This window comes from Stegodyphus dumicola, chromosome 9 (genome assembly GCF_044657685.1).
Source record: "Stegodyphus dumicola isolate Sdum_Otavi_A_Nest chromosome 9, ASM4465768v1".
In the NCBI taxonomy this organism is placed as follows: Eukaryota; Metazoa; Arthropoda; class Arachnida; order Araneae; family Eresidae; genus Stegodyphus; species Stegodyphus dumicola.
In genome coordinates, this window is record NC_140776.1 from 140,466,423 (window position 1) to 140,480,579 (window position 14,157).

General features: G+C 29.7%; 1 protein-coding gene across 2 annotated transcripts in view; it reads right to left on the reverse strand.

Annotated features, from left to right (window-relative positions):
• Positions 1-588: 588 nt before the first annotated feature.
• ZnT86D (solute carrier family 30 member 7) overlaps positions 589-14,157 on the reverse strand; it is a 52,995-nt gene continuing 39,426 nt past the window's right edge. For both annotated transcript variants that reach the window (XM_085824156.1, XM_085824157.1), the window contains 6 exons: positions 12,909-12,989; positions 10,184-10,243; positions 9,910-10,045; positions 7,435-7,525; positions 3,826-3,975; positions 589-1,873 (listed from right to left, as the gene is read on the reverse strand). In XM_085824156.1, the coding sequence (XP_085680282.1) occupies positions 1,826-1,873; positions 3,826-3,975; positions 7,435-7,525; positions 9,910-10,045; positions 10,184-10,243; positions 12,909-12,989 (566 nt within the window). In that variant the 3' untranslated portion in view covers positions 589-1,825. The remainder of the gene's footprint in view (positions 1,874-3,825; positions 3,976-7,434; positions 7,526-9,909; positions 10,046-10,183; positions 10,244-12,908; positions 12,990-14,157) is intronic.

The window sequence follows — 14,157 nt, forward strand, 5'->3', positions numbered from 1 at the left end:
TGATTAGGTACAACCACTTGCCTAAAAACAAAGCAAGTTTCAAACCAAAAAAATATAGATACAATAATTTCTCAGCTTAAGAAAAGATTGTTTTAGTTTCATGTCTTGCAGATAGATGGCTTGTATTTTACAACTAATGGTGTTTTATGATGGCATGTTCAATGTTTAAATTACTAGTAATGTAAACAATCAATGCAATTATGTTTTCCTATCAAACAAATATAAAACTTTTTTTTAACAGAAGATTTAAATACATGAATTTTGGCAATGAGCTGATAAACTTCATTCTGATTTAATTTCATCTCTGTAACCTTATTTAATTAAATTTTATTAAAAAACTTTATTTCTCAAATGCTTTTCTGTCTGGTAAAAATTTCATTTAAAAGTATGAGACTTAGTTATCTTGTTTACCATTTGTAATTGCTTTTAAATTACAAAAATGTTAACAATTTACAAGTTTCTATTATGCATATGTAATAAAAATTGCAAAAGTAGGTTTATTTCTAATTCTTCAGTTATGAACTCAATTGTTGAATCATTTCTGCTTTTTTAAACAGAAAGGAAAGAAAGATAATACTCATAGAAAAATAAAAAGAACCATTTTTTATTGAAATTTTTCAAAAAACAAATACTTTACTTTTGTAGAAATACAAAAACATGATTTTCAATTATAATGTACAAAAACCCTGAATATTTTACAAAACCCACCTTTTTTCTTTGCTTTCATATCATAAAAGCCACTTACTTTATACAGCAAGTCAAAAAAAAAAAAAAAGAGTATTTACAGTACTGATTTTCAAGCAGTTCAGCTTGTTCCCATAAACCAATCATAGGTAAAACAAGCATATCTAGAACAAAAGTAAAAGCCCATTGGACCCAGTTAAATAATAACTTTTCGGACATGGTTTCATATAAATACAAAAAACACCATTCTATAAAAAATAAACTAATATTAAATAATTTCATAACAATTTAAAATTGACCATAAAAATAAATTTCACGTTCCAAAAAAGAAAAAAAAAATTAATTTTAAGTATAATATATTAGAAAGTTCCAGATGGTACATCAATATAATTTTTAAGTCATGAATGTGATTTTCAAAAAAGGTGAAAAAAGCACAATTATAGAACAATGCACATTTTAATGGCTTGGTGAGTATTAGTTAACATATGAGAATATTTTCATAATAATTTTATATAAATTGATTAAAAGTAGTAGTAGAACAGCTAGAATTCCCCTCCCCTCCCCTCCAATAAATTCCTTGCATGACAATAAATTAATTCTTTTAATTTATTTGCAATGTAAAAATATAAATTTACTAAAAAATCTACAACACATTATTTTTACAATGTATTTTTTTTACTCTAGTGAATAAATATAATTTTAAAAAATGACAATAGAGTATTTAAACAAAACTTTAAAAAAAAAAGTTCGTTTTGCTTTAAATCAAATGCAATTACACAATTATAAATATCAGGAACTCGGATCTTCAACTTAAAAAATATATGCTACATTGATTTCATAATTTTTTAAACAGTAATACATATTCAAGTACCAGAGCTGGACTATTTTATATTTATCTCCAAGTCACAATATTTCTGAAGATGGTGAAATTTTTAGGACTAGCTGTATAGTGATACTTATCACTATGGTTACCAACAACTGGTTTGATCAGACTGACCATGGCCATCAACGTGTTCTATGGTATTAACATTAAACACGTTTCAGTCCTGATGAAGAGTTCCGTAGAAAATCCCGCTAAACAGTGCAGTTTCAGGAACATATGTAAAAAGGTTTTAAGTAAAAACTAACAAATCACTATTCCTTACACTAATGCATAGTCAATTTGCACATACAACTGTCGTACACCCACCTAAAATACAAAGAATAAAAAATTCATCAATAAGACAGAAATCTAAAGAATTAATTCACATGAAATTATATACATGTATATGTGTATAATAATCTTTCATATTTTATGCATTTATCTAGTAAAAAATATTACTTTTATGAAAGTCTTATCCGCACAGCTTTGTTTCATATGAGGCATGCTTTTAAAGTTAAATTCCATTTTGAAATTCTGGTGCAACAGTGTTGTGGTCAGCATTCCGTGCATGAGTGCGGTTTATCTGCATCTATTTGGGAGCCACAGGTGCCATTACAGAAATTTTTGACTCTGTTAATGTTATTTTTGATTACTTAAAATGGCTCTGCAAACTGAGAATCAGGCCAATATTTAAATAAGTCATCATATTTATTACTAATGATTTATAATCAACTACTTTCTTTATCAGTTAATTTTACAGTATACTGGAAAGACCACAAGTTCCTAGTTGAAGTTTTAACTAAATTTCTTTGTCTCTTTTTAAAACACTTTCCAGGTCTACAAAGTGAATCATTTAAAATTCTTAGAGAATTGTATCGTTTTCGCCCCACCACAATTTTTTTGGTGGAGGGGGATGATAAAGAATTATACAGGCAAGTATTAATTTTTTTCTTCATTATGTAAAGACATTTTTAAATTTACAAAATACAAGAATAAAAATAAAAATAATTATGGCACTGAAAATCAGAGTGATTATAGTAACTAAACCCAAAACACTAAATTGGTACAAAGAAATTACTGTAAAATAACCTTTTGCATCCTCCTAGTGAAAAATAAGATGTTCAAATAATTTAGGTAATTAAAAAATTTGAATGAAGATATGATGACATCCATGGAAATTTTTAATATTATGCTAGTTTATTTTGAAGAATGTATTTGTAAGAATGCTATTGCTATGAATTTTGTACATAGAATAGATGGTTTTAGTGCAATTATATGTGAAATTGTTGTATTTTTCTGTGCAATGTAATGCGAAAGATCTAATGAGAGAAGCTATGCAGGAAAAGTAAGAATACAGGGGAAAGTCTATTTAACATTGAGTACATGGGTATCTCAGTAATTAGGTCAGAAATCGCCAAAAGTCACCATACTTGGAGACCATTTCGCGACACTTTGGTCTAACCCCTGTATCACCACAATAGGTATTGTAATTGAATTGTAATTGATCATTATATTAGCTGCAATTATAATTCGACCATCATATTGCTTTCCAGTAATTTCGAGAAGCAGAAAGTACTAGAATTATCTTGGCAGTCTGTTGAAAACTACATAGTGCCGGAGAGAGCATCTGCTCTCAGTTATTGTTGTGAGTTTTTAGTTTAGTGTGAACTGAGACCTTTCTCTTTAAATGCGCTTTGCATTGCATTGTGTTTAATGTTCTTAGTAGTTAGAAGCGTAACTACTGATTGTACTCAGTGATACTGTAAACACCTGTACGACTATTTGTGTGGAAAATTTCAGAAGTTTGTAGTGTTTCTTTGATAAAAATAAATATTCTTAACCTACCATCTGATCTGTGTGCATTCAATCTATTATGAACCTTCCCGCATGCAACAAAATACAAGGAAAATAAAAATAATTATGGCACTGAAAATCAGACTCATTAAACTAACAAGCCAAAGACTCTGGATTAGTACAAAGAAATTATTGTAAAATAACATTTTGCCTTTTTCCAATGAAAAATAAGATGTTCAAATAATTTAGATAATTCAAAAATTTGAATGAAGATATGATGATATCCATGCAAATTTTTAACAGTATGCTATTTTTCTTTGTAGAATGAATTTGTAACAACGCTATTTGTATGAATTCTAATAATTTACAATTAGACTGTTGGAGGGGGATAACAAACTGTAACAATTGAAACTAGTCAAGATTTTTATTTATTTTAAAAATGAAAACAATGCTCCAGATTATATAATAATACTAAAGTTATTTACCTGTGTAAAAATGTTGTGAGTGTGGCTGAGGAGGTACCTCGCATCTGCTGTGGGTGCAACTTCTAATTTTATTGTTCCAATGTAAACATTACTGCATAATGTCCAAAATCTTGGCTCTTGAACACTATACACACCTTCTAACTGCATTACCTGAGGAGGAAGATGTATATTTCCAGATATTCTTTTCAGAATACGTGCGTCACAATTTTTGATTTTTTACATGCACAAAAGAACTAAAATAATATGTTTTCCAAATTTGCTACATATTAAGAAATATTTAAAAGCTAAATATAAATAACTAAAAATTAAGGCAGTCAACTTAACAGCTCAGTTTTAATTCATGATAAACTTATACAAACAGCTTAAATCTCAAAACTCTGATAATTTAAAATTTGGGACAAACTGACTGTTTATTATCTGTAGATAAAATTTATTAAAAATTAATGTCTATTTTTCTCAAGTTAATTTCTTCAACAGAACTCCTTTTCAAACAACACAAGTTATTTTCTTTATATTTTTTCAATAAGCGACAGTCAAATTTTATTCCAATATTATAATGGTCAACACCAAACATCCTTTGCAGAATCCCTGAAAAGTGACAATTTGCATTCCCATGATTTTTAGGCCATTTACCAAGATAGCAACTGCATTCTTGCTCCTTTGAGTGTTTAAAAATACACTTACTTTTTTATTCTGCTTTTTGAATATGCTTCAAAACACTTAATATACGTAGCGTATTCGGAAACTAAGTACCGTTTCATTCTAGCGTCGTCGCAGTGCTGTGGTAGGCGTCCCGCGGATGCGCATATTAGTCTTTCTTGTTCACTGACTTTCAATTGTCGCCATTTTGGTTGCTCTATGTTGTGTTTTCAGTTTCTCTGCACATTCAAAATGTTTAAGACAATTAGTTCTCCCGCTGACTGTGAGATTCGTGCCGTGATTAAATTTTTGAACGCGAGGAATGTTAAACCGGCCGAAATTTATCGTCAAGTGAGAGAAGTTTACGGTGAATACGCGATAAGTGATGGAATGGTGAGAAAGTGATTAAGAATATTTAATGCAGGTCGAACATATGTCCACGCCGAGGCTCGGAGTGGTCGGCCTTTTCTTGTCACCGATGATTTGGTAAGGAAAGTTGATGAAGCAATTCATGAGAACAGACGCTTCACAATGACAACTCTTTCAGAGGCATTTCCACAAATTTCACATACTGTTTTGTTCGAAATTGTGTCTGACCGCTTGAATTATCGCAAACTGTGTTCCTGATGGGTTCCAAAAATGCTCACTGATGTTCACAAAACAAAGCGACTTGGTAGTGCCCTGACATTTCTCACGCGGTACAGTGACGGGGGAGAAAACTTTTTAAACCAAATTGTGACATGTGATGAAACTTGGGTGTGTCATTTCACAACAGAATCGAAACAACAATTGATGGAGTGGAGACACACTCATTCTCCGAAAAAACAAAAGTTCAAAGTGACAATGTCATCACAAAAAATCATGTGCATTGTCTTCTGGGATAGGAAAGGCGTTTTGCTTACTGAATTTCTTCCCAGAGGTGAAACCATTAATGCGGCACGATATTGTGAGACTTTAACAAAACTAAGGCGTGCCATTCAAAACAAACGAAGAGGAATGCTCAGTAAAGGAATTGTGTTGCTCCACAATCGTTAATTCGACAGTTTCATTGGGAGCAGTTCGATCACCCGCCGTACAGCCCGGACTTCGCACCATGCGACTATCACTTGTTCCTGCACATGAAGCACGAGCTTGGTGGCAAGCGCTTTGGATATGACGATGACACGAAAAATGCTATGGAGTCGTGGTTATCGAAACTGGCAGGAAGTTTCTTTGACGATGGTATACAAAAACTGCTCACCCGCTATGACAAGTGTTTGATCATTGGCGGAAACTATGTTGAAAAATAGTTTAAGACATGTATTTTCATGTAAAAATAAAATTGGATTCGAAAAAATTGTTTTACTATTTTTTTTTTTCGAAACGGTACTTAGTTTCCGAATACATCTCGTACTTAAAAAATGAAAGGATAACATCATTCAAAATACTGGCTTTCTTATATTTCATTAAATACTTGATATTGAAAATAAATAAAATATTACTACACATAATGAAAACATTTTTAACAATGAAAATCATTTTATTAATTTTCATTATCATTTTACAGGAAATGCCCTTTAATTAGAGCCAAGTGATTTCATGCTAAAGCCACTTTTATGTCGAATTTTTAAAAGTAAACATACAGTTAAAAATTTAATTTCTTGATTATGCTTCAATATTATGCCATATATATATGCAAAATTTTCTTCATTAAAGTATGAACAATTTTTGTCTTGATTTAAAAAAAATAATTACATGCAAAGTTACAAAGAATCCTGTCTTTTTTTTAGGTACATTTTACCAAGAATCACATTAATTAGGATTTTCAAAATTTTGATTGGCTGTACATACATTCCCCTAAAAATGCTAGTGAATTTTTGAAAAAATTACAAATGTTAAAAAATTACAATTTTTTAATTGCCCTATTTGAACTTTCAAACATTTTATCAACAGATTTCATGATGTTTGTGCAGACTTGTTTCAATATGGCTGCTTTAAGCAAATCAGTCAGGCCAGTGATGCCTCCAGCTCTTGCCAAGTTATTACAACGAGCCATTACCCTAATGACATAGTAAAACCCACTGCCTAAATTCATTATAGCTATCTTCCAGTCATCAAGATACAGAAATTATTACACACACAAGTTTATACACACTACATACATTTGGCTTGCAATTTTAAATAACTGGCAAAAACTATAAAATGCATAAAATCTCAAATACAAAAGAAAATTTAAAGGAACTAAACATGAAAATGTTAAAAATTTGCACTAAGAAAAAAAATCTGATAATCCTATGGCTAAAAAGTATGGCACTAATTGCTAACCAGTTTTTCTTTAATTAGTTTTGTTTTGTGCTTTCTGACTTGAAAATATAATCAAACAGCTTTCAGAAATGCATGCAAAATAGCCATGACAGGAAAAAACAGTGAGAGTATAAATAGGAGTGAACAATTTAAAATTTGTGTAACTGTGACCAATGTTGATAGCAAGAAATAAATATAGTAATTGGGTCATTTCCCATGGAAGTGTAGACTTCATCTGATAAACCATGCTTTGCTTGCTTGTCATAATAAACTGAAGTTAAGGCTTTCCAAAATAGAAAGGGAAGTAGACCAAATATAGGCGATAAAAGCAATGCAAAGTGTTATAGAACCTCCCATAGTAACCCTAAAAGACCCTACATAGTAGCAAAAAAAGAATAAAAAAAGGATTCAAACAGATAACCAAAAGGCAAATGTTTATATCCCAAGCTCTGTCTGTTTACATAATAATTATTCCTTGATGAATGGCTTATACACCCTTCAATAGAAAAGGAGAGGTAACAGATCTAAATATTTTAAACCTCAGAAGTAAAATGTGTTTTCAAATGCACATTTAAAGTCAATATTTTCCAAAACTGAAGCTAGAATAAATAGTTATCATCAAAAAACAGATAGCTCTCACAGAAATACACTTATTTTAGTTTTGTGGAATAAAAAATAAATACATACTCTTTGATAGCAACCAGGAAGAACACTATCAAGAGCTTTGGGTGTTCGCTGCATTAATACACTAGTTGAATCTTTAAGTAATGGAAGAACGCTGAAAATTAAGCAGGAACATTGTTGTGAGAGTTCAGCAAGACCACAGATATACACTTTACAATAATTAAAACAGTTTCTAAAAACATTTTATTGAAAACAGCATTCATTCACTTAATAGTTGAATATATTTATGGATGTTCATGATTTACAAGACATTAAAAACAAAAAACAAAAAACAAACTTATTTTAATACAACATATTAAATGTTATGTTTACAATAGTATAGATCCCAGGTATATATTGTTGCATATCATGTATATACGAATAACTAATAATCACTTTACATTTACCAAACTGAAATAAGTGAAAAATCCATTGCAGAAATTAAATTTAAAAAAAAAAAAAAAAAGTTTAAATTATTTACAGTTTTTACTAAATGTCAAAAATTCTAACTAAAATTACATAAATATGTTCAGCAGATATGAGAAACCAAGCTGTTTCATTTGAAATAAATTAGTCAAAATTTTATAATAATGCCAGATTAACATAATATAAAAAATAAAATAAAATGAGGCATGCCACAATACAGTAACAATGCAAAATTAACCATCCTTGTCATATAATGAATGTATGAGTTTCTGAATATTATAAAACACAATTCTGAAGATAATTTCAACTTCAGAAAAACGAGAAAATTCAGTTTAATCTTTAAGATATGAATATGTGCATTGGAACAATTTCAGAATTTTGTTTAGCTTGAGAACCAGATTATAACCAACGAAACTAAGCCTCAGTACCATAAATTACTACAGTGGTATTTAAAAAGAGAAAAATGTTACCTATGCATAAAAAGAAATAAATGCTTAAACTAAAAAAAAAAAAAAAAAAAATTACATTGAACAGGTATGCATGGCGTTAAGCCAAACAGTAAGAAAATAAGGAATGTAATTTTTTTAAAACAATATTTAAAAACATACTTAAACAAACTAGTAGTAATATTTGAAGCCATTATATTGTTTTTTATGAAGCTAACGAATCATCGTAAAAGCATAAAAGGATTTTTGGAAATAAAACTGAAAAAATATTTTTATACAGAAATCTTCAACAACCCTTTTATTTAACATCACTGCAAAACTGTCCATCTTATAAAGTGTTCATTTAACAAAATATCATTAAGCATCATAATATGCCAAAAAAATTCATTTCAGATTAAACACATCTTGTTTTTGAACTACTGAAAATACTTCCCAGTTTTCCCCAGTGGAAATAATTAACATGTGCATCTTATTTAAACATCCCATCAAAAACAGAAAAATGACAATTCTACATTGTAACAAAGTATAAGTTAAAAGCATATCTCATTTGACATTCTACAGTAAAATAAAGCATAAGTGTGACAATGATCAGTATCAACAGAGACATGGAATTCTACTCAAATGCCCCCTTCAAATTAATTATGTAGCTGCTTATTAACAAACCTACTGAGCCAGTAATTTTATAATGTTGTGAACAATATGTTTTTATCTCAAAGACAAAAATTTTAGATATTTAATATTTCTAATAATGATTTGAAATTTCAAAACATATGATTGGAAACATGTTGAAATTTTAGATCCATCATGAAGACCCATATTTAAACAGCATTCATCAGTTGTGTTTGTATAATTACTTACTTTAGTCTGTATTTTCATAAACTTACATTCATTAAGATGATATGTTCATTATTAAAGAAAGTAAGAAAGCAAAATACCTTTAATTGTAAGCTAATATATGCCAAGTAGCAAAACTTCTGATGACCTGATAAAGCGGGTCATAACGCTCAGAGGGTTATGATCTATGTTGATGGAAATATTATCATTTAAGAATTATCATCATTAACTAATCAATAAAGAATATGTTTAATATTTTGCTGCTTAGATGAGATGGCGGCTAGTGTTGCTGTCACACCAAAGGACCCAAGTTCAAATCCCAGAAAAGGCACGGATGTTTGTAAATGGATAATGTCTGTGTGACAATGGGGCACTCAAAATACATGGTGAACTGAAATGCTCTTGAGAGGCTGATGGTAGGGAAAAAGGGGTGTTAGACCCTTGGACCCCCTCTTCGTGTCCTTAGAATTTCACCTAAGGCTGAAACTTAACAGTTAGCTAAGTTTTCATTATGTATGGTGCTAGCCTAGATTCTATCTGTACCTGTTTAGCATCTTGCATGATAAATTACTACACTCATTTTATAAAGTATTTAAAGGAAAACATTAGTCTGAATTATAACAGACCTACATCATGAAAGAGCTGAATTACATGCTTATTAGACACATTAAAAATAAATATAGTGTTTTTAAAGTACTTATTTACCCACTTATATATACATATATATGTTTTTATACTATTATAATGAAAGTAACAAGAAAAAGCACATCCATGTGATATTATAGAAACATACCTAAAGCCAATAAGAGTAGCAATGAACATTGAACAAATAGGATCAGCTATCATCCACCCAAACTGGTTCATTAAAATGGCAGAAACAATAACTCCAACACTTCCTAATGTGTCAGCCAGTATGTGCAGAAAAACTCCTAATAAAAGTGAAAAAAATTTTGACATAAATTTCAACTGTATATGCTAAATAGATACAAAGTTTGATTGAATATTTGAAACACTATAAAAATTGTATAAACTATTTACACTAGATATAAAATGCATTATTCCCTTACCATGCATAATCTGACTATTTCCTCCATTATTAAGTTGATTTTCATCTCTACATTCTTTATCTACAGTAAAAAGAAAACTTCAAATGAAAATTATTATTTGTATATAAGAGTTAAAAACTATACATATAATTTAGTTAATTTATTGAATTATAAACACATCAAATATAAAATCTGAATAAAATAATACAATAAGAAATGGACATTTAATCATTGTTAAACATACACTATAAAAGTTGAAAAAATATTGAGATTAAGAAAAAAAAAAATGCACAGCAAGCTTGGCCACATTTTACAGAAATGGTTTTAGAGTAAAAAACACAAATTGAGTAGACACACACATGCCAGGTTGTTCAATAAGTATGCCAGTAATGTTTGTATTTTAAAATCAATAAATAAATTCATGGAAAAAATTAAAATAGTTACAAAAATGTGTAATAACCTCTGTATATATATATACATATGTGTGTGTGTGCATGTGTTAAGGAGTGTGAAAACTTAACATGACTGACAGTCTTGCAGGCAGAAGGATGATGGGAAATAAGAGGATTGTTGCACTTCGACCAAGATGTAAAGATGAGGAACTGAAGATGTAAACCCTACGTGAGGAAAGACAAATGATATCATACATGATGTGTTATTATAGACCTATTCACCAAACACATCAATAATAAGGCAAGAACAATGGTTGCATGCAGACTGACCTCTCATTCATTTCTGAACTGAACCGCACTTTTTGCAGTTGTGTTATATATATATATTCTGATACATAGCATGATAAAGCCTGATCTAGCATGATCTTTTATTAATATTTCAAAAACATACTTAAATATTGGTATACAGCCTGTAAATAGGTTGAAGTCAATGGTACCAGTAATTCTTTTGATAGTGCGATGAAAAGGTTCATTGAGATTGAAAAGAAATATACAAATAAGCAATATTTGGAACATCTTAGATTAATTTTTTTTTTTTTTTTTTTAAGGAGGATTAGTTTTGCTCTGTGCAACTGCACCATACAAATGGTTGGTTTGTTTGATTATGGCAAAGCACTCAACGTCTATATGCCTAAGAGAAGGGATGCCTTTGTGAAGGACATTCTAAGGGAAACTTGCTCACATAAGGGAAATAAAGAAAATGCCTATGCAGCAAGCCTGTTCGCCTGGAACTGAAACAAGGTCAAACTACCAGTGTTCAGGGAATTTATCACATGGCCATTTGTTGGCATGTCCCATGTGAGGTGTAGACTTTCAATTTATAGTCATTAGTCAAAAATTAAAAATAACAAGAAAGTTGGAGGGCAAATTCAATGGTAAACTAGAAAAAATAATTCAAATTTATGAAACTGGGTTAACTGCAGTGATAAAATAAGTGCAATATTTTAAAATCATCCCCCTTCCCCCATTTTCATTAAAGTAGGTTTCCATTATCATGGATATAAAATAAAAAAATGTTGAACAAAATGAACAGTTTACATGGCTCAAGCCTGACAACATGAAGTTCCTCTCTAAATCAGGATTTCTTAAAACGTTTTTCAGTCGGGACCCCTTTTTATCACTGAGATGCGTAAATCCGACACACGTGTAAGTGAAAGTGTCAATTTTTTCACTTGTGCTGTAATATACTATTGCAGTTTTAGCTCATTAACTTTAATTTTAAGACATAGAACAATATGAAAATTTTAACAGATGAATGTTTATATTATAAAAAGATGTTTTCATTTTTTCCTTTGTCTGTATCGTCTTATCTTTATCTATTTTTAGACACATTGTGTCAAAATAATTGGTAATTGTAAAATTATTATAATAAGTTAAAGAAATATCAAAACTGCTAAAATTTTTGGCAACTTCCTGCTGCAGGTCACCCACAGTTTAAGAAAACCTGCTCTAAATTAACATCAGCATTCTTCTGCAAGTTCCGTAAAGAACTGCTTTAAGTTAAGCATTTTATCCCTTTGCTAACAATTTAACCCTTTGCTATTGTATGTCTACTCTCAACCAACAAAGTCTTTTTTTTCCTACCATTTCAGACTTTTTTTTTTTTTTTTTTTTTTAACCATTTCAGTAAGCAGTTTGTCATTTATACATATGTCTGCTCTCAGCCACCACAGCAAAGAGCTATACTGAACTTGCATCAAGTCGACAAGCCTCATAAACTTGCCCATTATGTATTGGTGTTCATTCAGCGAAAACTAATTCCAACCAGCATGATACCTATGTATAAACTTAATAATATTACAAAGGGTTAAATTCAACTTTGGGATATGAACAGTGGGTGGTGGAAAGTTTTGGAAGTTGAAATAGGAATCACAAACATAGAAAGGTATGTGAAAAGAAAAACATAGGCTAAATTACTAATAATTGAATTTCAATAGATCATATTCAATAGAATTCAATAGAATTTCAATCAATTTAGGTGAGAGAATGGAAAATGCACATTTTTGTTATTATAAAATGGAGAAAAATGTAGCATTTAGCTGTTTTTCTATATAAAAATGCCTAAAAAATAAGGTCTACAAAACTAATTATAATTTATTCTGTGAGAACAATTAATTATGCAGCATTCAAAACTCTTACTTTTTATACGAGAAAATATGAAAATATATGTGATCATAAAAGCACATAGCTAATGACCAATCAAATAAAAACATCTTATGAACAATTAAACAGTGATTTTATGACATAAATTTCTCTGAATTAAATATGTAAAACAAATATGCAAAAATGCTCACTGTAACCATGAGAATGCCCATGTCCATGATCATGATCATGGTTATGTGCTGAACCATGACTGTGGTTATGGCCATGATCTCCTAAAACAAAAACGTATAGTATGATAGATAAGTATATTACATAAGAGTACACAAAAGTTCATGAAGTTTTTACTTACATCAATATTTGGCTAATCTTTAATACTAATGGCAGAATAAGATCTTAATATTAAATATTTAAAAATTTCAAAATAAAAAAGATAGAATTTGGATCAAATATAATGCTATTATGAATACAGAGATAATAAACTCAAAGACAAACTAAAAAAACCATATGCAGTAAGCAGCTTGTCTCTTATACTATGCATATTTTTATTTTTCCTTTTAACATTTATCAAATGCCTTTATATGGCATATATTTGCTGATTAATTGTTAAATGATAAATAATCCTTCTTTGAAACTGCATATAACAATCATATTTAATTTAATTACTAAATTCTTAATCATATTTGAAATTCACCATGTGATAACAGTTATAGGAAGTATGCTTGGTACATCACTTATGCAAATCTTCAGAGCATTTCTTTACAGCAAACAAAAATTCATTTTCACCTGCTAACACTAACAGTAAACATATGACAATTACTTTTCAGTTTTACTAATTGTCAAGTTTAATTTAAACACTATATTCTTTGATTCAGATTATACATATTTGCTCAGAGAAGGCAGTTATGTACATTAAGATCATGCAAAGTAGAGTTTAAAAGATAAATAGGTTAATTACAACTCATTCATAGTGAAGTAAACATATGTGTTCATACATATGTAACTGTAATACTAAAATGTAAGTCACCTAATTTGTTAATGTTAACGAAAGGGAGTTAATCATTCCTTCCAGTAATACATTCTATAACTTAGTTACAATCCACCATTAAGTGGACAAATAAAATTTTATTGAATCTTAAATAGTCTTTACACACAATTTAAGAGCATAATGCTCAGACAGCAAAGAAATTCTTCTATGTGAAGTAGTATTAGGTAGAAGGATAACTAAACAGCCTATTGTGATGTACCAAAATTGGCACTTATATATTAATGCAACAACCTTGATGTAATGTGACAATTTTTTAGAGATGAAAAGGAAAAGAGTATTCATGCATTATTTTGTCAACTGGAAATTTCATCAATCACATAATTCTAAATGACATTGTCATCTATAATTGGCACCAAAATCATGCTAACTGGCTGGTCGAAGGGATAATACGCAAC